At 44.4% G+C, this 27979-nt stretch overlaps 1 protein-coding gene across 7 annotated transcripts in view; it reads right to left on the reverse strand.

Annotated features, from left to right (window-relative positions):
- kif21b (kinesin family member 21B) overlaps positions 1-27979 on the reverse strand; it is a 66075-nt gene that overhangs the window by 16421 nt on the left and 21675 nt on the right. For 3 of the 7 annotated variants that reach the window (XM_085159667.1, XM_085159662.1, XM_085159661.1), the window contains exons 2-30: positions 25864-26086; positions 22569-22751; positions 21484-21633; positions 19932-20063; positions 19447-19635; positions 19221-19336; positions 18787-18982; positions 17786-17975; positions 17602-17665; positions 16622-16852; positions 15777-15900; positions 15557-15695; positions 15115-15303; positions 14828-15027; positions 14637-14744; positions 13699-14015; positions 13056-13239; positions 12315-12518; positions 12106-12207; positions 11634-11799; positions 11172-11232; positions 10967-11024; positions 10283-10527; positions 9563-9631; positions 9332-9442; positions 4712-4750; positions 1209-1345; positions 754-934; positions 345-509 (exon numbers count right to left, since the gene is read on the reverse strand). In XM_085159667.1, coding sequence (XP_085015793.1) covers positions 345-509; positions 754-934; positions 1209-1345; positions 4712-4750; positions 9332-9442; positions 9563-9631; positions 10283-10527; positions 10967-11024; positions 11172-11232; positions 11634-11799; positions 12106-12207; positions 12315-12518; positions 13056-13239; positions 13699-14015; positions 14637-14744; positions 14828-15027; positions 15115-15303; positions 15557-15695; positions 15777-15900; positions 16622-16852; positions 17602-17665; positions 17786-17975; positions 18787-18982; positions 19221-19336; positions 19447-19635; positions 19932-20063; positions 21484-21633; positions 22569-22751; positions 25864-26086 — 4473 coding nt within the window. The remainder of the gene's footprint in view (positions 1-344; positions 510-753; positions 935-1208; positions 1346-4711; positions 4751-9331; positions 9443-9562; positions 9632-10282; positions 10528-10966; positions 11025-11171; positions 11233-11633; positions 11800-12105; positions 12208-12314; positions 12519-13055; positions 13240-13698; positions 14016-14636; positions 14745-14827; positions 15028-15114; positions 15304-15556; positions 15696-15776; positions 15901-16621; positions 16853-17601; positions 17666-17785; positions 17976-18786; positions 18983-19220; positions 19337-19446; positions 19636-19931; positions 20064-21483; positions 21634-22568; positions 22752-25863; positions 26087-27979) is intronic. The other 4 variants (XM_085159665.1, XM_085159664.1, XM_085159668.1 and 1 more) reach the window with 4 other exon arrangements.

The raw sequence follows: 27979 nt of genomic DNA on the forward strand, positions 1-27979 counted from the left end.
TGCTTCCACAGGATCCCAGGAATGATTCCTGGTAGAAAACATGCTCATGAGCACGCTTCATATCCTCAGCACTGCTTTTTTTTTTTTTGCCATCTTTTTAAATCTCTTGTCAGCCTTTTTGAAGCTCTTCTATCAAATGTTAATCAGCTCGCTGGCTTATTAACATGCAATAAGTGAATACATCCACAGCCATGTCTAAATGAATTTAAAGAGTGGGCAGTAAAGAAATTAAGTGCATAGATGAAGTTCGCAGGAATGACTCACAGAGTCTTTAAGCAGTAACTTGATGAGTAGATCAATGAATATAATAATGTATTAACGGATTAGATCATCAACAAATGTACCTATTGAGGTCCCAGATGCGAACAGTGTTTCCAGCAGCAGCATAGAGCACTGATCCTGACGGGTTGAGAGCTATCTGGTTGATCTGACACTCGCCCTGAGCAAAGGTAATTGTGCGGGTGGTGGTGCCGGCGCATGCATCACCTGAAACCACCTGCCCTGAGGAGCTGTGGTCATGAAGAGGAAGAAGAAAGAAAAAACACAAGAATCAGAGAAGTAAGTGCAATCAGCAGTTGTCATTTCCTCTACTTTAGCTTGTCATATTTCTTCAACTGGAGGCACATCGCTGAGCAGAAAAAGAAAAAAAAAAGCCTTTTAAAATCACTTCCATTAAATCTCTCCAAGCAAGGCTGTAATTCGGGAAAAAGATCTAAACTTTTCCACCCGATGGGTTTCCTGCATGAAACTTACGTGAGGGTCCGGACGCACTTGGCCGCGTCGCGGATGTCCCACACCTTGATGTAGGAGGTGGACACAGAGAACACCAGACAGGAGGAAGGGCAGTATTTGACAGACACGACATTGTTTGGGTGGCCTTTGAGGGTGACGATCTCCTGACCCGTTACCAGGTTCCACATCTTGCAGGTGCGATCTGGAAGAGGGGAGAAAGTCAAACGCATTACAAACAGTCCACTAGTCAGTCCAACTATTTGTCAGACTGTAATAAAATCCCTTCCTCCTCTCACTCTGTTAAACAAAATTACGAAGCATCGCAGAAACATTTGCTCAGTAACAGTTTACTTAGAATGGCACAATTTCAGTTTAATTGGTTTATAGCTTGAGAGGAATCAATTTCAACTGATAAGCTCTGTAAAATGCATTTCAAAGGAAACACTCCAACGCTGCCGTTTTAGCGATGTGTTTACCTTTAGATCCAGTGAAGAGCAGCTCATCTGTAGCGTCCACACACAGCACTGGCTTTGAGTGGCCCTCGGCAACAGAAACACATTGCAGGGGTGCAGTTCGACCCCCCTTCACACCCCCGATGGGACTGATCACACCCCTACGGTTCACAAACACACAGAAAGTGTCAGAGTGGTTCCAAAATCAATCAACCAGCAAGATTTAGGTTTGCAAAGCACAGGCTGACCACAAACATGCATTTTTTGTTGACTATACAGAAGCAAAAAAACCCATACATTGCTCACTGAAAGCGCTCGGATAAACTACGCACACAATTGTGTTTCCATCACTTCAGGCGCAGGGGCCTTCATCCTACAACTTAATGGCCTACTTTAAGAGGTGAGATGTCTCACCCAAAAGGTGTCTGTAAACAGATTTATGCCCACACCATATCAGTTAAACAAGTAGACACACTTTCCTGATGGAGTTAGCCCGCCTGCTCCATCTCACTTTCCCCTCCCTCTTTTCTTTTTTTGTTGAGCAACCCAATTAAGGCTCTACAGCAGTAAGAGCTGCTTTCTTATTCAACTCCTCTTTCTCTTTCCCTCACACACACATGCACACACACAGTTATGTGCACACAGTCTCCTCTATATTATGTGCACTCAGTCTCTCTAGCTTGGACCTCTGCTTCCCCTCACCATCCCAATCTATGTCCCACTGACAGGCCAGGGTCCCAGAGTGCCTGGAGAGCAGTCAGTGGAGTGAGACAGAGCAGGGAGCGGGTGAGAGGAAGAGGGAGAGCTGTGGGAAAATTGGTCCCCGATGGGCTTCACAAGTGGTGGTTAGTGTGCGTTTGTGTGTGTGTGTGTGTGTGTGTGTGTGTGTGTGTGTGTGTGTGTGTGTGTAAAAGAGAGAGAGAGAGAGGGTGAAGTAAGAGGCAAAACACTGAAGAGGAGCCGGAGGATGTGAGGAGAGAAAAGAATATCTAACACTGCACACAAAACTCAGGACAGATTTGTTTCTGCACGGAGTGAGCAAAATACAGAAGGGTGTGCTTCAAACTTGTCAAGGGTGACAACATGCTCATCTTCTGTTTCACAGTACGGATGCTCATGTCCAGCATGACAACACACACACAAATAAATACAAAGTCAAATCAAAAGTGAAACCGCAAATCATACTTGGTATGTCTGTTATGGTGTTTCAGAACGCCAACCAAAGTCAAAAGTCTCATTCATCAGCAAGTAAAAAGAAGCCGCATGCACGTCTGCCAAATTTCACCACCCCAAAGAAACAAAAAAAAAGAAACTGCACACAAGAAGCTCAAAATAATTGATGACAGCAGCCACAGCCTGGAAGACCAATTCCTCAGCAGCCTGGAGCTCAAAAATAAACCCCACCACACCGAGACGTCAGCAGCACCACATGCAGAGTCCATTCTCCATCGCTCAGACAGGAACTGACTCTCCGCAGCGCCAGAGCCAATGCCCTTTTGGGGCCCAGGAAAAAGGGCTATGTGACACATGTGGGTGAGCGTTGAGGTGTGACAAGGCGACAGCATTAGTCTGATTAAGAATACAGATATAAAGTCAGACTGTGACAGCAGCTTTATGGTGCAAACACAGTCAGCCCCACCCATTTTTCTTCAACTTCAGTTCCTTTTGAAAAGGTGACGTCAGAAAACTGGTGACTGGTTTGAGTTTACAAAGAAGAAGAAAAGCAATCCATATTTAATATATGGGGAAGAGAGGAAGGGATTAAATATGTATGTTTCATATATTTATTTTTAAAGGGGTTTTAGTTAAATAAACCTTACTAATTTTAGCCCATCATTTTGCCTGATTAAAGTCTTCATGTTCCATTCTCTGTGATTAAAATGGAAATTAATCTAAAGTAATTACCAGAAACACTATTTATTTCCTTTCTTAATAGAATCTTAGCTTAACCGAGCTACTTTGGTGACCTGACAATAAATTAAAACAAAGCATATAGCATTAGTTGATTAGTCTGGATATTTTCTTCGGTCTCTCTCTTTGGCTCGCTCGTTTTCCTCGAAAAAGGACGTACGGCACACGCTGCACGAGCAGCACTCTATCTCTGATGGCACTGCAATGCTCCAAATAGCAGAAATTGTTTCAGTTCTATCAGCATACATGGAAGATATCATCGTGTGCTATAGTGTGTTATGCAGCATGGAAGAGCTGCTAATGGATGTTGCAGGGCCAAGACCCAAGAGACCAGCACTAATGAAAACATGCGAGGGGGGAGGGACTCTCTGCAGTGCACAGAAAAAAAGACAGAAGGGTCCTGGTGAGAGGAGCATCTATTTGTGTGTGTGACTAAAAGGAATACAGATGCCCGATAAAAACTATATATAGGCCCATGTGTTTGTCTTAATGAAATCAATTGACGTTTTGGGAAATATGTTTTTTTGTTGGAAGACAAGGTGGCAAGAAGGTCCTGGGTTTGAATCCACCAGCCAGTAGAGAGCTTTTTGTGTGGCGTTTGCAGTTTCTACCTGTGTCAGACTCTCCAGGTACTCCAGCTTCCAAAGACATGCAGGAGGTTAGGTTAACTGGTGATACTAAACTGGCCATAAGTGTGAATGTGAGTGTAAATGACTGCCTGTCTCTCTGTATTAGCCCTGTGATGAACTGGTGGTCTTTCCGCCACTCACCCCATGACAGCTGGGATTGGCTCAAACAACCCCCACCCCCACCCCCCCACCCCTGACCCTGACCCTGAATTGGATAAGCTGAAGAAAATGGATGGATGCTTATTTGATTTGCAGCTAAACAGGAAGCCACTTCTAGCAACTGCTTACTTAAATCTGTTAAAATTCAAAATGGTGTGCTTTGTTTTGTCTAAGAAAGAATGAATACTGTCATACGCAAAACCAGCACAAACACATCTAAAGTTTGATCAAAGTTATTTTTAATTATTATAAATACTGTGTTAGATCTGTATAAAGAGCTTCTGGTTAGCTGGCAAACTGGGCTCCTTAGGTTAAGAATTAGGTAGGGACAAAAAGCCCTGTAAAAACATGAATTGCCATTGCTACGCTTCAGCTTTCACTCTTATAGTTAAACGTAGCTGAATGACTGCAGAGTCCAGCTACGCAATTAATGCATGAGTGTCTATTAAGTAGACGTTCAAATATTCATTTAACTCATATGTTATCAATCCTCTGTCCTTTAACAAGACTGAATTTACCAAGTGGCTGACCATGGAGACCATTAAGAGGAGTAATTACTTTAATTTCCACCAGTTTCTTCAGCCTGAAAAAAAAAGTGGTGTGGTTCACTCGTGTGACCACAAATGCAAGATCACAGCGATGGAAAAGCCTGGGTGGGTCGAGAGAAGTGGTCTGCGGTTAAAACATGCACAACCGATGGAATATGAAGGTGAGGATGAAGAGGCCAGGTGAGGCGCTGACGACTGGTGGAGACGAGATGACACCGAGTGAGTCAACAGGCAAATGGGAAAACAGAGAGTGAGAGAGAGACAGATACGGTTCCTCTACCTGAGCACCTCTGAGAGCGAGGAGTCGCTGTCATCCGACCTAGAGGCAGAAGAGGAGCAAGGGAGAGGGAGGGAGGGCAAGGTGGGAAGAGGAAAGGGTTAATAACGCTAAGAAAAGACAGAAGGGTTACTGGCAAAGGGTTAAAAAGGAGAGGCGTGACTAGTGGAAGGGATTTTAGATATAAAGCAATGGACAAACTGAGAGGAAAGCTTGGTCAACAGTAAAGCTTACTCTGTGATCATCGCATGGTTCACAAAGACAATCACTGAACAGGCTTTACTGTTTGATCAGTGTCTGCACAGAAAGCTTTAAAGAAACTGTTTCATGTTTGGGGAAAAAATTATTCACTTTCGCACCACGTGTCAGGATGTAAAGACTAATACCTCTCTGAGTCTCGCAGTTCGATTACTACTAGCAGCTAATAGCTTAGCATAGTCTTGACGTTTGTCTACCAACACCTCTAAAGCACCTCTTAAAAAAAATACAGCAAACAATAATAAATCTCAAGACACTTGAGATTAATAAGATTATGTTTTGTATGAATTAAACAAACAAGATATATAGTAATGTCCAGATTAATGAGACTTAGCGGTGACGGTGAGCTAGCCGTTTCCAATGGCTAGCAGTCTGGCTAACAGCTACTGGCTGTGACTAAATATTCAGTGTACGGACATGCTAGAGGTAGCAATCTTGTTGGGTAAAGCGAACCAAGAAAGCAAATAAGTGACTTTCCCCGAATATGAAAGTATCTGTGTGAACAAAGAACCTGAAAGAAAATGAAAGACAGTCAAGGAGGAAGCACTGACACCAGGATATAGTCATACGCAAAGGTTACACTTGTCCTGTCCTCTACGCATGACTATAGCATGATGTCAGTGTGTCCTCCTAAATCCACTCTTTCCTGCCACTTTTAGCTAATTAGTACAGAAAAGGCATCAGGGATGGCAAACACAGTTAACAGAAGGGAAAATCCAGTTAACTAGACAATAAGGGAAACAAATTTCCAGGCCACACCCACACCTCCCAAAGAGCTTAAAGGGAAATAATGATATGTGTGTAACAATGCAATAAAAGTGTTATTATATTGTAAATATTTTATAGCCTCTGGTTTCTCACTAAGAGGACCCGGGCTCTTCACTCTTAGCATGAAATAATAAAACAGGAAGTTCTGGATATGTCCGGAGGGAACAGCGGTGTTTAAAGGTGATGGCAATTCTTCCCGTTCTTGGCATTTACTGCCAGCTGTAGTGGCTATTAGCACAGAGCGATTTGACTCCCTTTAAAATACTTTTAAAATGTATTGATTATGGAGCAAGCAAAAGTAAAGCGAATTCGATTCAAAGCCTCTTTATCCAAGACATGACAAGGAAACTCTGGCTGAAATTCCTCGTCCTCATTTGTCTTTCAAATCAGTGTCAAACATTTGATCCCAGTCTCTTGGGCAACCAGTCTACTCAAAAGTGAAAGAACAGAAACACAATATAGTCCAGTCAAAATCACATCTCACATTTTAATGGGTATGTTTTATGTATATATTGCTGGATTAAGCTGTAAATGTGTGTCCGAGATGAGAAATTAAGTGACAGAGAAAGTGTGAGTGATGTCAATCAAATGAAGATTTCAAACAGTAGACCTCTGCTAAGTGTTGCACCCACTGCTTGCTTTTTAAACAAGAAGCAACAAAACCACACACAAAACTTCCAAACACATTTTTCCCATCAAAACTTGTGCCAGTATATATTCCTGTCTATCACACCTAAACACAGTAAAAAATGTTTCATGAACGACAGCTACTGAGTTAAAGCGCTATAGAAAGAAAACATTTTCATTGATTTATATAACCGCTGATTTTAAGACTAAAAGATCTCCAGTGCTCAACACATTTATTAGACCACCATCAATTGTAAAGTTTATGCTAAATTAACAGTACTGGTTTTTACCAAAATCATATTTTATGCTTCTGTAATGGTTAAGCCACCAGTATGCTCAAGCTCTCTAATCAAAATGAAAATTATACCACCATGATATAATTATCAGCTGTGTAGCTCAGGTGGCAGAGCAGGTCAGCCACTAATCAGAAGGTCGGTGGTTCGATCCCAGGCTGCCTCCTGGCTGCATGCCAAATATCCTTGGGCAAGATACTAACCCCATGTTTGCCTACTGGTGATCAGAGGGCCCGGTGGCGCCAGCGTCCGGCAGCCTTGCCTCTGTCAGTGCCCTGGGGCGCACTGACAGAGGCAAGGCTGCCATACAGAGGCAATGCCATTGCCAGTACAGAGGCACTGGCAATGGCCTCTGTACATTGCCAGTACAGAGGCACTGGCAATGGCCTCTGTACATTGCCAGTACAGAGGCACTGGCAATGCATTTGTATCTGCATTTGTATAGCGCTTTACACTACATTCAGTCATTCACACACTGGCAATGGCAGTGTGTGTGAATGCCATTGCCAGTACAGAGGCACTGGCAATGGCATTCACACACCAGTCATTCACACACTGCCATTGCCAGTGTGTGAATGACTGAATGTAGTGTAAAGCGCTATACAAATGCAGGCCATTTACCTTTTCATTTTATTGCTGTTATCTAAGATTTTCCAGATTTATTGTTTTATATTAAAAAAGCAGAAAAACTAGACAAGCGCATTATTATTTTGTGATTGAGATGCAAAGTTGCTGTTGTTTACTTACATTCCTGAATAATTAGTTTTAGTGGTTGAACGTCATGCTTGATTAATTACTCATTTCCCAGAGAAATCCCATGTGGATATAAAAACAGTAATTCAGTTCAGTGTGTTCGATAATTTTTAGTTTTAAACAGATTTATTTGGGTTTTCTTGTTTTTATGACAGAGGGTCTAACAAATTTGTTAAACACTGTACGTACGATGTGCTGCCGAAGCTGGACTACCACTGAGCAACAAGATGGTATGGTTAGTCAGCGTAACCTTTATTTAACCATGCAGGTCACCGTAGTTGTGAACGTTTGGTTAAAGTCCTCAGAGAGTTTTTTGAGCAGCACATTTGTCTAAACCAAACAGAGTAAAGGACACTAACTATTACTGTGTATTAGATATGACACAGGATTATTGTGGACACGATCCAAATGATTTTTCCCAGGAATCGTGTATGTGAAAATACAACACAATGTCAAGGTTTGCCAACAAACTGGTTCCAGATGCCTTGTTTTGTGTTTAACCGTAACTGTGTGCACAGGTGTACAGTACAATCAGAATACCTGACAACATATCGAATGGGAACTTTTTTCAGCCTGTCCCAAAGTTCCAGAATTGACTGAGCAAACTTAAATTATGTGACTACAACATCAGCAATCTACTGATGTGCTGAAATCAAAGCTTTGCGTAGCTTATTAAGACCCTAAACAAAAACATCTCCCATTCCAAGTTGGAAAAATCCTAAGAATGACAACAGCTGCACAGAAACATGAACACAGACATCTCATTTACCTACCCCTGCTCTGGATAATCAGTACCCACACGCTCCAACACATGCAACCCACATAAAGCACGCGCGCGCGCACGACACCCTAACTCGTTTCACACAGCATCCTTGCTGCCAATTAGATGTTAATAAAGCTGAGAAATTCTGTGGATTAGCACAGATTAGAAATCAACTTTAGAGCAGAGGCTGAAATCAACTGCTGACATTTGTCAGAGCAGAAAGTTTGAATTGATTGTAAGCAGGAAGGAAACAAGACTGCCTGCTCCTTCCCGACTCTGCATCAACATGCATCTCATGCCCACATGTTCCCTCAATCCGATGTAGTCAGATTACACAAACACACGCTGAGAGGAGTTTTATAATTCTTTTACCTTTTAAAAAAAGGACATCAGGAATGGGACCGCTCAACATCACGGCTGACACCATCCTCAGAAATTATCATAAATTTGATAGTTTTGTCATGCACAGCCTGAACAAACCCAGTATTGTAAGATAAGATTAATTACAGGGCTGTTTATATTGGATTATATAAGATTGGTCAGGCTAATTTCTCTTTCCTGAATGAAGATCATTGTCATGCACAGCACGTCACCTCAAAACTGATTTCATATCATACCACATCCTGGTTGCTTCCCAGCCACTGCTGCCCTGACACCACATTTGAGCAGTGGGCGTTACCATCTGAGCTGTCCCCCCACACACCCCCCTCTCCTGATTTGCCATTGTCTCCTGGTAATTTCTGTATAAGAATTGGAAGCCTACTGCAATTACACCTCATTGTTACCGCTGCTACACGCAGGTTTGAATAGATTGCGGTTTGGGTTTGACACCTGGATTCCAAGACTGCCTGCACCATCTGTTTCTGCGGGTTTCACATTAATGCCAGAAGAAAGGGATTCATCTAAGAAAGGGATTCATCTAAGAAAGGGATTCAGATGAAGGCAAGCTAGTAGTAAACATTCTTAAAAGGCTTATTTAAATTATTGACAGAACCACTTTCCCTTCAAAAAGGCCTGACCTTCAGCCTGTCTGCAGAAAAACTGAGGTATACATGGAAGAGGGAAAAAAGAAGAAAAGAAAAGAAAAAAGGATGGGAATCTTTCAAAGCGTGACCAACTGATGGACACAGGTGGCGTTTGTGCGTATGGATCTGCACTCACTTGTCCAGAGCAGAACCTTGGGTTTGGTTGCTGGTGAGCCTTGAGAAGACGTTGCGGTCGTTCCTGGTCCTCAGAGGAGGGGAGGAGGGGGGAGTGTAGCCATCAGTCGGCCTGACAAGGGGCAGAAAGATGGTGGAGTTTAGGATGTGGAAGTTAAAGAGTCCCACTGTGTAAATAAACTGCTAGAACAAAGTGCGATCCATCTGCTAGTGAAATGAGCATTACATGTACCTGTACGCACGGTCGTAAGATTTCCTTCTGGTTAGGGGGGAAGTGTCATAGCCCCGAGACTGCCTGGGACTGACACACACAGACAAATGCAAGCAAACTAAGCAAACTTTCAGGGGCATGCACAGAAAGGATGACAGACATCTATGTGAACTGTTGGGACTCGATAAGCAGCAACGTTTATGCAGTTTAAAAGCATTTCTAGCAGCCTAATCTCTTCAAATATCACACACATCACTGAGGACTCGTGGCAATTCGCCTGAGTTGTTTTAGCTGCCACGAAACAGAATAATACCTGATAAACTGCTTTCTATTTTCTGATTTTCAGAAGATGTTTACTTGTGCAGGATTCACAAAATTTCACACATTTTAGTAAATGACTGCAAAAGGAAAACTTTTGTTATTGATGCTGAAAAACCAAAAAACAGAAATGAATATTAGACTTAGAAACAAAATATCCTCATCATCTGAATTCTGCACGCACTGATTTATATTACATGAAGTGTAGTCACTTTTAAGATGGAAACAATGGCTAAATTATTCACGAGAAGCTAAAAGAGATGGCTCATAAAGTATATATAGTGGATAATGACTAAATGCAATCTGACACAAGATGATAGTACTAGAGCCAATCATTCCTCTAATTACTCCCACATACAGATAAGACTAAAAGAGAAGTCAGGGCTTCATCTCAGTTATCACTATGATCTGCCAGTGACTTACAAGGTGTGACCCCTCACAGGCAAGCTGATGGTGCGGGATACCCGGTCCCTGTGATACGTGTCTCTTAATGCCAGGCTGAGCCCAAGGCTCCCTGGAGCAAGACTCAGGCCGTCCTCCTGGATGTCCGTCAGTGAAGCCAGAGACTTGGTTATGTGCTGCGTTTTGCTGCCGGATGAGGGGTCCAGGATTGGACCGAGGTACTCTGCTGACACCGCCTTCATCTGAGCTGAGAGACGGGGCTCCATCTGGATGAAAAATATGAACCGCTTTTATTACAGAGGACCACAGAAGAAGAAGGATGCTTGAATAGGGGGGAAAAACTGGGGCATGAAATAAAGAGAAAAACAATTATTGTAATTAAGGTGCAAAGGGAGATTATATATACAGCCTGAGAACATCGTTCAGCAGGGAAAAGCACAAAGAAAATAGAAGAAGAGCAGTAAAACAAACACGGCAGAAGTCATTCTAGGTTATTATTCTAGGTCAGCAAGAAGAAACAGAAAAACAAGAACTTTAGCAGACTAATAAGAGGGATTTGTGCCAAATGAGGAATCCTTATGCTGCTAAGCTTCTGGGAGTCATTTGAAGTGTTTGCTTCTACTGCCACCTCATGGTCACAAACAAGAATGGCACTATGGCATGCGCATAGGAACTAAAAAAAACCTTATAAGAAACAACACAAACCTGCTGTAATTTTGTTTTGAAGTCATCTTGGCTGTTTGACTCTTTCATCTGACACACGCTGGAGGCAGAGAGGAAAGATAAATGTGAACATGTGCAGAAATCTTTACTGAAATAGATGTTGGTACGCATTTTTAAATGGCTCAGAGCGATGGGTATGGGCCCTATAAGTTACGCTGTATGATGTTGTGTAGGAGAGACAGCTCACCTGCTGTCGGAGGCTTGGCTGAATTCAGAGGGCTCTTCATCTGTGCTCGCATAACCATTCTCTGGAAGCAAAACACCATTATGTCTCACGGTGCCACAGGATGCCCTAATGCCACATTCTGCGCCCCTTATTCACGAGGATCCCTACACATATTTGATCTGGATGATTTTTACAACAGATGCCCTTCTTGACACAATTCCCAAGGCATATGTAGTATTCCTACACTAAAACTGAATCCACATATGGTTTTTCTAAGAATCAAAAACGTTATTGTTTATTTTTCTTTATGCTTTACCAAGAAGCAATGGGGCTAAACACAGTCCATCTCCTATGATGCAACACAGCACTTTCATGTGTGAGAAGAAACTAGAACAAAGAAAAAGCGGGCAACTGTGCAGCTCTACTTTTTATGTCTTCCTTCTCCTTTGTCTCACCACATGATGCACAGGAGTCCTCTCTTACCCTGCTGTACGTTGTGGATGAGAGCCTGGAGCTCGGGGATGCACTCGGCCTTTTCTCGTAGGGCATCGAGGATCATGTGATTGTGGGACGAGCCAATCACATCTGTCTGTCTCAGCTGGCCTTCGAGCAGTCTGATTTGAGCCTCCTTCTGAGCCACCTGCAAACTCTGCAGGAACACGAAAGAAAATATAAAAACAACAACAACAACACAATACTGTAACACTGAACTATTTTAATAGGCTCTCAATCCAGAAACGCAACACAATAATGTAGTGTGATACAGAGAAACACCACTAGATAGCACTGAAACCATCATTTCATGGATCCACACCTGACTCTAACATTATGCTGTGATACATCTTCTGACACTTACTTACTTAAATCTTCTTAAAGCTATACATTTAAGCCTACAGAAGTTATTTTCTTCCTTTACACTTGTCGGTTTTGAAAATCCCAGTGTATGATCATTTACCTTGTCTATGGAAGCCTTAAGGAAATGATCCAGCAGGTGGCGCGCTTCAGACAAGGAGCATGAACTGATCACCACTGAGGTGTCCACTGAGTCCAGCTCATCCTGCAGGAAAACACACAAACATGAATGTTACTAAAGGCCTGACTCTCCTCATTGCTGGCATGCAGGTCTAAATGCCTGTGCATGGGTATGTGTTTGCGTCTTCATACCTTGGTCTCCTCTATCTGTACAATGGTGGCCTGGCAGTCAGACAGGCTGTCGTTGATGTAGTCTATATTGGCGTTCAGCACCTCAATATCCTCGTTAATTTCCTGAAGGAGGCGGTCCTCAGCTTCCGGTCCCTCCCCGTCCGCCATCAGCACCTCTCTCTTATGCGAGAGCGCTTCCTGCTGGGCCGTCAGCTCTTCTCGCTTCTGACTCAGCAAAAGCACAAATCACCACACGGCAAAAAATAATAATAAAAATTAAAATTCATAGTTATATTTAACATCTACAGAAGTCATTTCTACATTTGGAATCTTAATTTTCTCAGTTTATCCGAGGCACAAACTGAACAGACGCATTCTGACGCATCTAAACTCGGAGAAAAACCTGACAGAGTTTCAAACACAGCAGCTGCAAAAAGCTGCGTGCCAAGCCATATCTGCGAAAAAGGCCGCCCTCCCTCCCACATTTTAACATTTCTTCATCTGCGAGGGAAAGGAGGAAGGAAGCGCCTCACACTCAGTTTCAGTTTTTAACCGACTACAGAAGTCAACGTCAAAAAAGTTGCTGATGCAACCCCCCATGCTCAACTGCTCTCAACTCTTAAATAACCACAGCGATGTGCTGTACATTTGAGAATTTGTCATTCAAAACCTTAAGTCAGTCTCATGGTAGAAAGAAACTACATCCATCAAACCACACGTAACCCCGGTGACAACATTTTTGCTCTAGTGTGCCATTCCTACCTTGATAAGACGATCCATGTCAGCTTCCATGTTTGCAATGGTCATTCTCTGCATCACGATGTCCGTGATTCGACGCTCGAGAGCTTGCCACTTCTGACGTGCAGACTTTGAAATGCTGCTGGTTCTGCCTGCAGCTCCACTGTTGCCCAGGCCGGCTGGCTTACGCTGCAACTTCTTTCTACTGCTGGTGATGGACCAAAAACAGGTGACAAATACTGGATAAATAAAATGCCATCGACTCACAATAAGCAGCAATGAAGTTGTGTCATGTATTATATTAAAATCTGTATTGACTGATCTGTCTGCTTCCCCAGGTGTTGGGTCGCTAGTCTAATCATTACATCACTTCCTCACACTATAAAACTCAATCCCGACATTATCTTTCTGCCCGCCTTCTTTAAACCGATCGCCTTCCGCTCTGCACACTTTAAATCGCACCGCTCATCTTTCAGACTCCTCGGTGCGACCCACCTCCGCCCTATCTCCGCCTCATGCAAGTGTCTTCATCCAAGCCTCCATCTCATCCTTATCACCACCACCAGTGTCTGGACTCTGGGTGGTGCTAATTGAGCTTTTTTTTTTAAAAATTATAATATTATTCAGCTCAGTCCAAGGACAGTATCATAACGTCTCGTCGTCTTACCCGATGACGCGTGTTCCGTCCATGCTGCCTTCGCTCTCTCCCAGATATCCGTACACGCTGTTCTTGTTGTTCCACTGCCGCACCAGTCCGCTTACGGTCCTCGCAGTCTCGGGCTCAGAGCTGCTTGCCGTGGTGCTCGCTGATAACTCAGCTCCAGAGTCCGTAACCGGGGGAGTCTGGTTCCAGCGGGCCACTCGTCCAGCCACTCGATCTGACATAGGTTTGGCCAGGCGCCGCAGGGCGGTCACCTCCTGAGTCTTCCTGCGCAGCACCAGCTCCTGCTGCCGCTTCTGAGACTCCAGCGCACGAATCTGGTACTGATGGAGAAAAAAACATCATCACTTTTTAAAAAGAAAATGCTTTTCAGTTGCCTTTGAGATCCCTGAGCTGAATGGGATTACTCGTCACACAACAGGTTTGCAAAGTGTTGATCATGAAGGGATTTTAAGACTTAAGATGAAAATCGAAATAAAAGGATTATGAATGCTGCCCACGGTATGACAGCGTAAAGGCTTTTCATGCTCATTAACGAGCCCTCTTCTCCAGGGAAGCCAAAAAAAAAGATGGAAGTTAATGCTTGCAGAGGATGCACTAATCTCAAAAAAACAGAATAATACCAGAAGTACGTGTTCAGTATTTCCATAATCCAGCACTCAAGTTTTCAGTGTGCCAGCCTACAGATGGGGCTCTGACTCTACATTTACATCCATATGCATTGTGCATACAGATTCACCTACATTTAATTCTTTGGATACAGCAGATAACACTTAAAGTTCTGCCACGATGACAGTAATAGCAACATAGTTTAACCTCGTTTTTATATCTGTGTTTGTGCTAAATCTCCCAATAAATCCCAAATAATTCTGCTGCTAACCTGAAAAATCACATTTGCAATGCTAAATATAAAACACACGCACAAGAGGTCATATGCTGCTAACCTCTTGCCGGCGCTGCTCCTTCTTTAGCTGGGCTATCTCACGGTTTCTCTTCGCCTCTACCATCCTCCTCCTCTGCTGCTCCTCCTTCATCTGCTTCATCAGCGCCACCTGAAAATGGCAGAAAACACTGGTGATCGCACAGCATCCTTCCCTTCTTTCCTCCACACAGACTTGCAGCAGCCCCTTCTTACCTTGGCCTTCTTCATCTCGTTGACCTCGCCCTGGAGCTTCTTCAGCTCCCGTTCGTACCTCCCCTGGTTCTTGAGGAGGCGTGCGTGCTCCTTCTGTGCCGTCTGTAGCTTAAGCAGGTCGCGATTCATCTCCTTGAGGCGTTTTTCGTACTCCTGTTTGATCCGGTTGGCCTTCTCCTCTGTGTAGTTCTCCATGGTCACTGCACAACCGTGTAACAACGTTAACGAGCCGTAGCCGACACCTCGCGTGACACTTTGCACTCACGGAGCAACTTAACTAAACTCACTGAGGTTCTGTAGCACGCGGTCTCTCTCCAGCTGCGTGTCTCTGATCTTGTTTTGCAGCAGGATGAGCTTCTCCTCGTACTGCAGCTTTAGCATCAGCAGCCTCCGCTGGCTGTTCTCCAGCTCATCTATCAGCTTCTGCTTGATCTCAATCTCGCAGGTCAGGTCTGCCAGGTCCGCCTGGAAGTTGGCTGCAGGTTGAGGAGTTTTGAGAGAGGTTGTAAACCAAATTGCACCATTTGTGTGTGTGTTTCATATACAACTGTAAAAATTCCATCTAGATGCAAATTCATTTCTGCTCTTTTTACACTAAAAACATCTTTATCTTTACTGTAAATCATCTCTCACAGCAGATGATGTCCTGACAGAAAGAACAGCTGATAAACATGGACAAAGAGTGAAAACAGTGGTGTCATTTCATAACAGCAGCTGTCAGGACCACACCTTTCTCATCCGAGTCTGAGTCCGAATCCACCAGGCTCTCATCACTGTCAAAGTCATCCTCTTCCTCCCTACCCTCCTCTTCATCCTCCCCCTCGTCGTCATCACAGCCACTCTCCTCCTGCAGTGGAGACATGATGTCCTGCGCACACGGAGAAACGCACAAACGATCAGACTCGTTACGGTCACTTTAAAGCTCACGAGTGCTGACTCGTACTCTTACCTCGGTGTAATTCTCATCTGAATCGATCTCTCCGTTCTGCCCGTTCTCCCCGCCCTGCCCGTTCTTGCCGTTCTCCTGAGTGTGCAGCTTTACTCGTTTCTTCAGACCTTTCTCCAACTCTGGGCTGAAGGAAAAGAGCATGCATGTCAAGCCAGGTACTGACAGGCATGGGATTCTCCACAAAAATCACTTCACCTTCAGCGCTATACCAGATGGTTTTTGCCGCGCAGAGCCGCTCCCCTGAGTGTAACTAAGATCGTGCACACTCTGACATCCCTTATTGTGCTCTGGGAGTCTTGCCAAGTAATATGCTTACTGCAAAATCAACCATCAAAAGTCATTAAGCAAACTCTTCTTCACCTTGTCTACCATCATTGCCCCTTCAGCTCTTGAGTTTTAGTGCCAGTTTTATTATCTCCTTTGCTCCCTCTTCTAAAAACTTATCAGCCATCCCAGCTCTAAATTCCAATCTTCCTCCATTTCTCTGCCATTAGGCCTCAATTAGCCTGTTAGTCTGTGTACTCTTCTCTCTCGTGACCCAGTAGCTGACTGACTAAGACCTTTCTGTGTCTAAGCCAGCGTTACAGCTCAGCATTGGCAGCATACCAACTCTTTTCAGAAGCTGGCAGCCCCCAAGTCCTAATTTACTTGTGATGTGGGGCTTAAAGAGAAAAGTAATGAGGAAGGGAGAAAATATATGGTCAGGAAATATTTCACAACCATCACCGTCCTTTTAAACCAGCTTTTAAAATCTGAAGAGGTTCATATGAGGCGTAAATTGAGCCATTAGATATTATATTTGCATAAAACAATGTTTGGAGGTCTACACGTCCTCTGCTCCTCACCTCATCCTCCTCTGCCTCCTCTCTTTCTTCTTCAGTCTCTCGATATCCAGCTTGGCCCGGCGTAGCACGTCCGTCATCTCTGCCTCCATAGACATGGGAGCAGGCGAAGAACCCGGGGGGTGACCGGGGGCGGGGCTGAGAGTGGAGGTGGGGAACGGGGAACGGGAGGAGAGCCGGCCCACTTGTCGCCGTAACGACTCGTTCATGGACTCGCTCTCGAGAAGTTTGGTTCTGGCAAAGGTGGAAGAGAGGGACAGAAAGAGGCGACAGAGTTTTCATTCATGAATTTTATTACTACAGCAATAAGCAATACAGAAGGGAAAACTAAATAGATAATCATACATAAGTGTCCCACAATAAACCCCTTAATTAGTACACTTTTCCCTGCTGTGGGAAGTCAAAAAGCTGTGAAAAACAGTAAAAACAAATATTGATGTCACACGTATATGTAGTATGTAATTTGACTATCGCTCTCATATTAAGCTCCAAACTGTAGTGACACACTTGCAGCGTACCGTCGCTGACTTTAACAGACCGGCCCAGCGGGCGCTCACAGCTTGCAGAGAGAAGAGGAGAAACAACTGAACTGAAGCTGAACTGCACCACAGTGAGGTTTCTGTAAGAAGTGGGTCCCTTCAGGTGTGTAAGAACGTGATGCAGCTACAGAAAAGTCTAACTCGTTCACTGTAGGCACCTTACTATAGTCAGCTCAAAGCCTGTGGAGAAGCTGAGGCTGCGGTTCAGTTCACAAAAGCTGCTCGTGGAAAAAGATTTAGTTCCTTTATATTTAATCAAAGAGGCATCTCCAAAGAATCTAGATGGATAAACAGAACTACAGGAAAGACACAATTATGATTTGGGGATAAGCAGCTACTTAAAATATCACAGTTATCACAGTAAATACCAATCGCTGTTAGTCTGTTACTGGTTTGAATGACCACTGGTCAGGCATAGTTGCATAACGATATTCAGGCTCTTACCTGAGTTCTTCAACCTCTCGGATATAGTTCTGTATTAGAGTCCCGATCTCCTCGTTGCCCTCGCCTGGATGATGAAAAGTAAAAACGCACTCAGATCACGGAAAATGCAGTTAATTTAAAAAAACAAACAAACATCGTCATTGCAGAGGCCGAGCTCGTCCAATTAAGGATCTCTCTCACGTACTTGACTTGGCGAGCAGAGTGCTGACCTCATTGGCCAGCAGATGCGTTACGCGCGAGTTGAGGTGGTCGATGGTCTCCTGCATTGCTTTCACCCTGAGACGCAGGGTGTCATTTTCTCTCTGCAACATGGCGTTCTCCTGGTACAGGTCACTGTAGCCCTCTGACCCTTCCTCGCAGGCTACACGCTTCCCCTGCACAGAGCAGACGGTTGGCATGGTCAACAAATGCTTTGGCGTCCAAGGGTCAAAGGGCAAACGTGAAAAAACAAACTCAACCTAAATTTACGCTCATACAAATACGCCACGCTGAACCAAACAAAGTGCTGTTATTTACAATGACCATGGCTCTACAGCGATGTATTGTTGCGTTTTCAGTGATTAACGCTGAAAAAATCCCGTTGTTTCCCCTCGTCCAACAGAGAGTCACTGTTAACCGGTGCTTGCAGCCATTAACTCCACTTCATTACTTCCACACTCAAGTCACATCGCATCCCTTATTACCACATCGAGGTCAGCTTGCCATCCCTCAGCACAGTCGCTTCCCTGTAAGTGTGGTAACCCTTTTAGTCACGTAATAACGTAACAACAGAGCTAAACGATCACTTGTTTCTTACAGCCCCAGAAGTCAAAACTGATGAAAAAGTGGCCCCTTTCTCTCCCCATTTCTCCTCACAGTTCTCATATTATCCTTCGTGCAGTTTACACTCAAGCTGAAACATCAATTTGTCCTTACATTACACTGTAAAATGCTGACAAGTGATGTGTGTGTTCCAGTAATGATCTTTAATTTGATATATCTGCAGCAAGCACGGCCTCTCCTTTTATTACTTAGCGTCTGATATCATTCTCCCTTACTCCATTAGTCTGCCTTCTTCTGCTTACACGCTATTCTCAGTTTCATCCATCTTTGCCCCGCACATACCCCCTTACTAACTACATCACCAGCATGCAGCTACATCCTATTGCTCTTCCTCTGGGCTCATCCCATCCCCCCATCGCTCACCGCCTTGTACTCCATCAGCTCCATCTGAAGTCGGGCTATCTCGGCGCGCAGGGCGCTGATCTGCTGGCTCGTCTTGTCTTGGTTCACCATCACCTTGTTCTTGATGTTTCGGGCGCGATTGGCGTACTTCAGCGTGTTCAGCGTCTCCATGAAGTCCCGGTCTGACGGGCTGACGCAGGCGATCATGACCGTACGACTGAGGGAAAAAGAAAACACGGAGGCAGTTGGTAAATAGTGTGGTTGTCTTTGGTTGTCATGGTTGTTACACGTTGTTGTGGAAATAACCTGATTAAGTAACTGACCAATCATTTCAGCTCCAAAAAAACTCCCTTTTGTGTCACCAAAATTTAGATTCTGCTGAATATTACATCTTTTTCTCACAAATACAACTTGTTCATATGTGTGTGTCTGTGTGTGTCTGTATGTGCTTATACCTGTTCCCTCCCAGCGAGTCCTGAAGCAGTCGGGTAAGTTTGGAGTCTCGGTATGGGACGTGTCCGCCCTTCTTGGTCTGATCGCCTAAAGCACTGATCACATTTCCCAGAGCCAGCTAGCAGAGGTGCAAAGACACACAAGAAGAAGATGTGATCTAAGCATGCACAGTTATTTATTTTGTATACAGATTTACAATCTTACACTGCCGATCCCTGCCTGACTTACAAGTCCACAATTAATAGAGATTCCCTCGCGGGCTCTGTCTCCTGTAGCGCCTGTGCGTTTCAGCCTCTCGGAGCCAGCCAGGTCCACGAAGTGAAACTTGGCCATCAGTGTCTCATACTCAGGCTGGGAGATCGGGCCAGACTCCACACCACCGTTCAGCTCTCCATTCTGCCCTTCTCCACCGTTCTGCTAAGAAACCAACAAACACAGGGAAGCAGGTTGCTGAGTTACTGTTTTTTACTTTAGCAATCATTTAATCACTCTGAACGATGCTGAATTATTTATGTTTCACTTCCACTCTCTCTGCGCGTCATCATATGTGACTTTTCTTTTTACTCTTCCTAAAAGTCACACGTTTCCTATCGTTTTCCGTCTCCTCCGGCTAACAACCGACAGGTTTTCATATAACCTGATGATGACAAAGTTGTAATAACTCTAAATACCTCTTTTGTCTCTCTCCTTTCCACCACCCATTCCAAACTCACCATTTGCTGCTGACAGACTCGCATCTGACAGAGGTGGATGGTGAAGATGGCGTGCGAGCGGGAGCTCTGGGCGTTCATCTGAGTGCTGGCAGTGGTGCGGGACAGAGCGCCGAGTTTCAGGCACTGCAGCAGCTGCAGCACACACACACACAAACGCATTATACACGACATTTGGTTACTTTTATTGGAAAGTAAGAAACCTCCTGACTTACGCATGCAGACTGAGAAACCAAAACAAATGCCTGATGACATCATGCCACAGTTTCTGTTTAAGTACCCATGAGTATGATCACGTATTGCTTTAAGAAGACGCTCTCAGCTTCCTGGAAGAGTTCAGCATTTCCCACAGAGATGTTCTTGTCATCACCGCTCGCTTAAGCGCTAGCATTTTATTAACCTTTACTTTTCCTTTCCCTGCCCTCTCAGCTGCTGGGCCCTCCCCTCACTCTTTATCATAACCTGCCTCCATCCTGTCTTCCTCTTCTTTTTTTCTGTCTTCTTCTTCTCTCCCACAGGAGCACCCTCCCGTCTCTCAGCTGTCTGACTTTAATGCAGATAAACGACCCCAAATTCAGCCTTTCTTCCTCTTTCTCTCTGCGTCTTTTAACACTTGCTGACATCATTCTTTCTCTTTCCCACCTTTAGAAAAAAACTGAGTAACCACAACCACAACTGCCTTGTCCAAGTCAGTGTTTCAGTGTAGCTCTTCCCCTAAACGAACACCTTTTTTCTGTGTATCTTGTGACCAAAGATTCCTCGTGTCCTAATGGGCCTTTCGTATCCTTCTTCCTCCTCACTGTCAGTGCTTTGCGGTTTCCTTTCTCGTCAGCTGTGACACATATCTCATATGTGACTGTAAACAAGCCAGCCTCTCAAGAAGGAAGCTAAACTTTATAACATAAATAGCCCCACGGGTTTAAAAATTGACGTCGGTCAATGCAGCAAAATACAGCCCAGTCTCCGTTGTTATCGCTGACCTCTTTGTTGTTTATGAAGACGGACCACCAGATGGTTCTTGGCAGTTCACACTCCCATGCTTCCCCTCACCCCAGTCAGAGCTAATTCGTGTCTTCACAGTGAATACTTTCCGATGTAATATCGCTCGTCACTGTACAGTCATGGGAGACTTGATTTCTGGACTTTCTGGTTCATTTAAAGTTGCTATATCAACCACCGAAGTGTAAAAAGTTGTTATTTTGTTCAAGATTTTGCACGATAATCTGAACATTTTTAAAATATACTTAATGAAGGAATTATTAAAAGGTTTAATCACTGTTGGTAAATACTGATACACAGATAGATGCTGATCTGTAAGGGGATCCGGCTGCTCTGCTCTGCTGTGGGAGGTTTTATGCTGGGATGGTTTTGGTCTACTTATCCTTTGAAGGGCGGGGCAGCTACAAATCAGAATGATGTCACATTTATCTGATGATTAAAGCCTTATAGCCTTACACTCACATATTTTGTTTCTCATTTCTGATCTGAGCTGTAGATGTTGGCAAAAATGTGATAACGTCACCAATCACATCTCTAGCTACACTCACAGACCCACCTCGTCCTCTGAGTGCACCAATCTGGAAGTGACTCCCGTGGTGTAGATGCTGCCACTGGCGTCCTCGTGGATCTTTATGGCGGACTTCCTGCCGCGACTCTCTGGATCTCTGGTTCCATCGAACAAGTCCAAGATCTCTTCATTGTACAGCTGCAAGGAGCAGAACAAGCACACATTAAGGCCTATCGCACATCGTACAATTTGTACACGCTCAGTGCAAGGATGAGCCCCTCTGCTGAAAATGATTGTGCGCCTCATAAAACTGAACTATTTCGTTCTGTTAAACTGATTTCTAGTTTCGTATTTCCACACAGCTCTGCAGCCACAGAGGTCAACGTGATGACAGCTCAGAAACCTTTGAGGACAAGGGTCAAAGAGGTCAGCTGAAAGCTCAGCTGCTCCCACCTAGTGCTAAACACACACACACACATACACACACAAACACACTCGCCCATCTGTTAACCATCAACGAAGATAACCTTTTGACCTGAAAGCCCACAGAAAAGACACTAATAGCGAGAAGCAGGAACGCAGACAAAAGAAGGAAAAGAAAAATGGACAGAAAACGATTTTATTTTGAAATTTGAATTTCTATTATATTGTAATTTATTATTACGCTGTTCAGTTCTCTCTCTTCCCCGCACATACACACACACACACACATGCAGTAGTAACGTCCCCTAAATAAAACCCAAACATTTGCCTGCCAGAAGCCCCCAGAGGAAATAATTACTCGTATATTATCTAATTTCTCCTACGCAAGCGTCCTCCTTCCCTCCCATTCCTTGCACTTATGCATCTTCTCCCGCACAGTGATGAGGAATAATGTCAGAGGTAATGGACAGCATTAATCAGGACCAACAATGCACGAGCAGACATTCACGCTCATCTGTCTTCAGGTTGTCACTTCCTGTTTACAGAAGCGGGTCTGATCTTGTCATCTCCCCCATTTTGTCCCATCTGGTTGGAGTTAATATGGACCAGCATACACAAAAACGCACACGCGCACTCACATAACGGCAGCAGGAATATCAATACAGCATTGTATGAGTGTCAAATAGAGTAACAATGTGAGCGCTGCCTACCTCCAGGAACTGGGCGCTGACTTTAAAGTCCGGTGGCTGGGTGCCGGCCTCCTGGGCGCGCATCCTCCTGGCCTGGATTCCCTCAAACAGCTGATGAACAGCCCGCGGGATTATGCCCTGCTCCTGTGGGCTCAGGCTTACATCGAAACCCGTCCCCATGGTGTACGTCTTCCCTGAGCCCGTCTGTAAAATGATTCACCAGTGATTCATCACATTCCTTATTTATCTACAGTAACAAGGTTTCACACACATTCACTATAGTTAATTAAAATCAGTAAACCGTGAGTCAATGTGCATGGCTATGCTCGCTGCACAGGTGTGTGTACAGACATGTGCAAGTTTCTGCTTTGTTGTTCTTTTATCTATTATGTCAGCTACAACAATTCACCAAGCGTTGCTGCTCTCGCTCACTTATATTTGATATGAAACATATGTAACGCTGAATGACTTGAAAGTCCCTTTAATTCATGCAAGTCATGTCTGTCCAGGACTTTAATTATATGTGAAGGGTAACAGAGCCCACGCATGAACTACAACATGGCCTTCTCTGTCTTTTTGTTAGTACAAGACGCACAGACACATAAAGGTGGCCAGCCTCATCCTTAGTTTGGAAACTCACAAAACAAAACAATATTTTATGTAACACCTCAAAAAAAGGACAAATGTAAAGATTATGTCTGTCTTGTCCACATGTACACTTTATTTTACAGGTTGGTCAGGTATATACAGTGGGGCAAAAAAGTATTTAGTCAGCCACCGATTGTGCAAGTTCCCCCACTTAAAATGATGACAGAGGTCAGTAATTTGCACCAGAGGTACACTTCAACTGTGAGAGACAGAATGTGAAAAAAAAAAATCCATGAATTCACATGGTAGGATTTGTAAAGAATTTATTCGTAAATCAGGGTGGAAAATAAGTATTTGGTCAATAACAAAAATACAACTCAATACTTTGTAACATAACCTTTGTTGGCAATAACAGAGGTCAAACGTTTACTATAGGTCTTTACCAGGTTTGCACACACAGTAGCTGGTATTTTGGCCCATTCCTCCATGCAGATCTTCTCAAGAGCAGTGATGTTTTGGGGCTGTCGCCGAGCAACACGGACTTTCAACTCCCGCCACAGATTTTCTATGGGGTTGAGGTCTGGAGACTGGCTAGGCCACTCCAGGACTTTCAAATGCTTCTTACGGAGCCACTCCTTTGTTGCCCGGGCGGTGTGTTTTGGATCATTGTCATGTTGGAAGACCCAGCCTCATTTCATCTTCAAAGTTCTCATTGATGGAAGGAGGTTTTGGCTCAAAATCTCACGATACTTGGCCCCATTCATTCTGTCCTTAACACGGATCAGTCGTCCTGTCTCCTTGGCAGAAAAACAGCCCCATAGCATGATGTTTCCACCCCCCATGCTTCACAGTAGGTATGGTGTTCTTGGGATGCAACTCAGTATTCTTCTTCCTCCAAACACGACGAGTTGAGTTTATACCAAAAAGTTCTACTTTGGTTTCATCTGACCACATGACATTCTCCCAATCCTCTGCTGTATCATCCATGTGCTCTCTGGCAAAACTTCAGACGGGCCTGGACATGCACTGGCTTCAGCAGCGGAACACGTCTGGCACTGCGGGATTTGATTCCCTGCCGTTGTAGTGTGTTACTGATGGTGACCTTCGTTACTTTGGTCCCAGCTCTCTGCAGGTCATTCACCAGGTCCCCCCGTGTGGTTCTGGGATCTTTGCTCACCGTTCTCATGATCATTTTGACCCCACGGGATGAGATCTTGCGTGGAGCCCCAGATCGAGGGAGATTATCAGTGGTCTTGTATGTCTTCCATTTTCTGATGATTGCTCCCACAGTTGATTTTTTTCACACCAAGCTGCTTGCCTATTGTAGATTCACTCTTCCCAGTCTGGTGCAGGTCTACAATTCTTTTCCTGGTGTCCTTCGAAAGCTCTTTGGTCTTGGCCATGGCGGAGTTTGGAGTCTGACTGGTTGAGGCTGTGGACAGGTGTCTTTTATACAGATGATGAGGTCAAACAGGTGCCATTCATACAGGTAACGAGTGGGGGACAGAAAAGCTTCTTACAGAAGACGTTACAGGTCTGTGAGAGCCAGGGATTTTCCTTGTTTGAGGTGACCAAATACTTATTTTCCACCCTGATTTACGAATAAATTCTTTACAAATCCTACCATGTGAATTCATGGATTTTTTTTCACATTCTGTCTCTCACAGTTGAAGTGTACCTCTGGTGCAAATTACTGACCTCTGTCATCATTTTAAGTGGGGGAACTTGCACAATCGGTGGCTGACTAAATACTTTTTTGCCCCACTGTAAAAGCCATGAAGTGAAATGGGTAAGGCACTTGATGATTTATTTATTTTTTTGTGCATCCGTGATCAGTTCACTAGGATTCAGATGCCTCGCTCTTATTTTGAAAGCTCCGACACTACCCTGGCCCTTCCCTCAGGTTTTCCCTGAGTGACATGAGGCCAGGTTGCCGGCTGGGGGAGCAGTCCTCAGTATCGTTCAGCTGCTTCTCAGAAGAGGATCTCGCCCTGAGGTCGGACGAACATCTTTGGTTATGCAAACCAAAGAACTACTCTGAGCACAACCTGGAGCAGGGATGGAAAACTCGGCAAGGTGGCGCTACGTCAAGGTAGAGGGGGATGCAGAGAAAATCGGCGACTACCATTGTGTCTGACTTTTAAACCTACCGCTCATTACTTACACATTTTGCCTGCTACATTTACTTTGCAGTTCACCGATGTTTCCCTAAAAATGCCCAATGTCTGAATAAAATCCTTAATGGGAAAACTAATAGTTTGCTTGATTTTACTTTTTCATATTTAAATAAAATAGTGACTAAATTACAAAATAAGAGGTAAATAAGAAAGACCTTCAAACTCTCTGTGAATTATTCATTTAAAAAACACCTCTAATGTAATTGTACATTTCTGAGCTTCTCCTGCTTCGGGCCTTACTGAATGGAAGACTCGATAGTCTTATTCAGTCTCAGTGTAATATTTCAGAAGCATCACAACATCTTGCTGTACGAGTTATCTTTTATTACAGTCTTCTAACGGCATTCTGTGGCCGTGGCAGAGAGATAACTCATCTCTATAAATATTCTAGTCTCCCTCTTTGTCAGACAGCATGCAGACTGCTGTCATGCTGCCTGCACTGCTGTTTGACCCCTTTGTGAAGGAAAATAAAGCTCATAAAGACAACCTGGCTGTGTCCACCTCAGTTTATTTCAGATTTCCTTAACGGAATCCAAGCACCTGTGTCATACCTGACCGTAAGCGAACACGGTGGCATTGTAGCCCTCGAAGCAGCCCTCGATGAGCTTGTACACGCAGTTCTGGTAGATGTGGGGCTGCTCTGAGTCAATGTCGAACACAAAGTCATAGGTGAAGGCCTTGTCCTTTCCCAGGAGGACTTGAGGCTCTCCGGGTGTGACCAGCGTGCACACGTGGCAGCCTTCTATCTTCTCTTTGGCCATCTGAGGGCGAATCCTGAGAGACGACAACAGAAAGGCAAAGAGAGAAATCGTTAGTACATTTATGAAACTGTTACATCGATTTAAAAAAGGAAAATGACCTGGCGACTGCACAAACGGCTGTCAGGCAACTCAGCAAGACAGGCCGCTGATTGTTGCAGAGCCTGAATGATTTTAATGCTTTAATGCATCGTGCAGATAAAGCATGAGATTCTGATCCCACACGGTGGACTGGAAACAAAGAACAGTGAGAATATGAGAGCGCACAAAGTGGGCATAAAGTGAACCGTTCTAAGAGCAGGACCACTGATGTTGGCACATCATACAAGCTCTTAAAGCCATCAACACAGTGGCTGTTAATCCTTCATCTAAAGACTCTGCTGGGTTTTCCTTCCTGACAGGTAGTTCACTGCAGTTAATTGCTTTTACCTGAGATCCCAGCTTCAAAATAATCCATGATTAGATGAGCCTGAAAGGCCGCAGCCGCAGCTCCAGAACGTCTTACAAACTCGCTGACAGCTCGAAGGCCGAGTATTTAAGTTTAGGAACATTTTCACTTCCTTGCCGGCAGAAGAGCAGAAACCCAGACAAGCGAGATCGCTGTTTAATGAAGATGGAGCCTTTAAGGACGTGACAGTGCTGCAGTGCTGATTAATCGTGAGAAAACACCACACAGAAATGTTGCTCTTGCATAATGCAAGTACATAAAACAGATGATTTTCCAGGCGCCCTGTTAATCTTGTGCTTTCAGAGGTACAATATGGACACAGTTGGGAGGTAATCACTTTAAGCTGCGGAAAAAGCCATGAGGCAGCAGTGTCAGAGCAGTAGGTCCACCTCTTCACATGCTAAGTCCCCCCACCCGACTCAGTCTTTAGGGGATGCAAATCAACTCCCCCACACACCAAGACTGCACAAGAGACTCCCTATGGGATGCGGCAACAAAGACACACACATAATGTATAAAGCGAGAGAAGTCCCCAACCACATCCAGCTGCAGCGGGATGCTCCGCAAACCACACACACACACACATACACACACACTAAGACTCTGGAAACAAGCGTTGTACACATGCAGTTCAAAAACAACCCCACTGTACTATCTTCATTTCACACATTGCTCTCAAGCGAGCACCCCACCCACCGCTAACACACAGAGTTACACTTCTGCCACACAGGGGCAGCTTTCTGGCCATCTTTCAGGCCTCGAGGCCCCGCAGAGAGACTTCCAGGGAGAAATGAAGGCTATTAGAAGAAGTCCACAGCAGCACACGTTAGCCTAGATAACCTTATGACAAAGAGAGCGACTCTGAAAGCAGCTTGCAGACAGGCGAGCTCCTTTTATGACTGGATGTGACCTTGACCTGGAGGTTAATGTATCTAAAACCGCAGATCTCGCAATGAACGCTGCTTAAAGCAATTATTAACATGAAGTGGATGCAGCGGAAGAGGAGCGCACTTGGTCCCCACGATGGATTTCACGACAACACGACGCGCGTGTGAGCTGCAGCTGTGTCATGAAAAGAGAAGAAAAGCTTTATTTTTGCTTCTTTACATTCATTTCATCCAGTCTGTGTGCACTGCCTTAATATTAGAAGTGAAAAGAAAGAAGGAAATTTAAGTTAATTAACCCCACCATCGTTACAGCACATACTCATAACTAAGTTTCTACTTCTACCTTTCACCGAGCAACTGTGTAAAAGCGACTGTGTAGGAGCGTCTCTGCAGAGCGTGTCGGGATTTGTCCCTGCTGTCAGATCTCAATAATCATTTTGCGCTCGATGCCTTTGGCAGGACTTTGTCTCGTGGAGCATGTGTGAACATATTCGACAGACCCAACCCAAGAACGAAAGAATTATCACAATTCTCATTAGCTTTTAATCATTTAAGGCATATGTTTTTTTTAAAG

This window comes from Neolamprologus multifasciatus, chromosome 5 (genome assembly GCF_963576455.1).
Source record: "Neolamprologus multifasciatus chromosome 5, fNeoMul1.2, whole genome shotgun sequence".
Taxonomy (NCBI): domain Eukaryota; kingdom Metazoa; phylum Chordata; class Actinopteri; order Cichliformes; family Cichlidae; genus Neolamprologus; species Neolamprologus multifasciatus.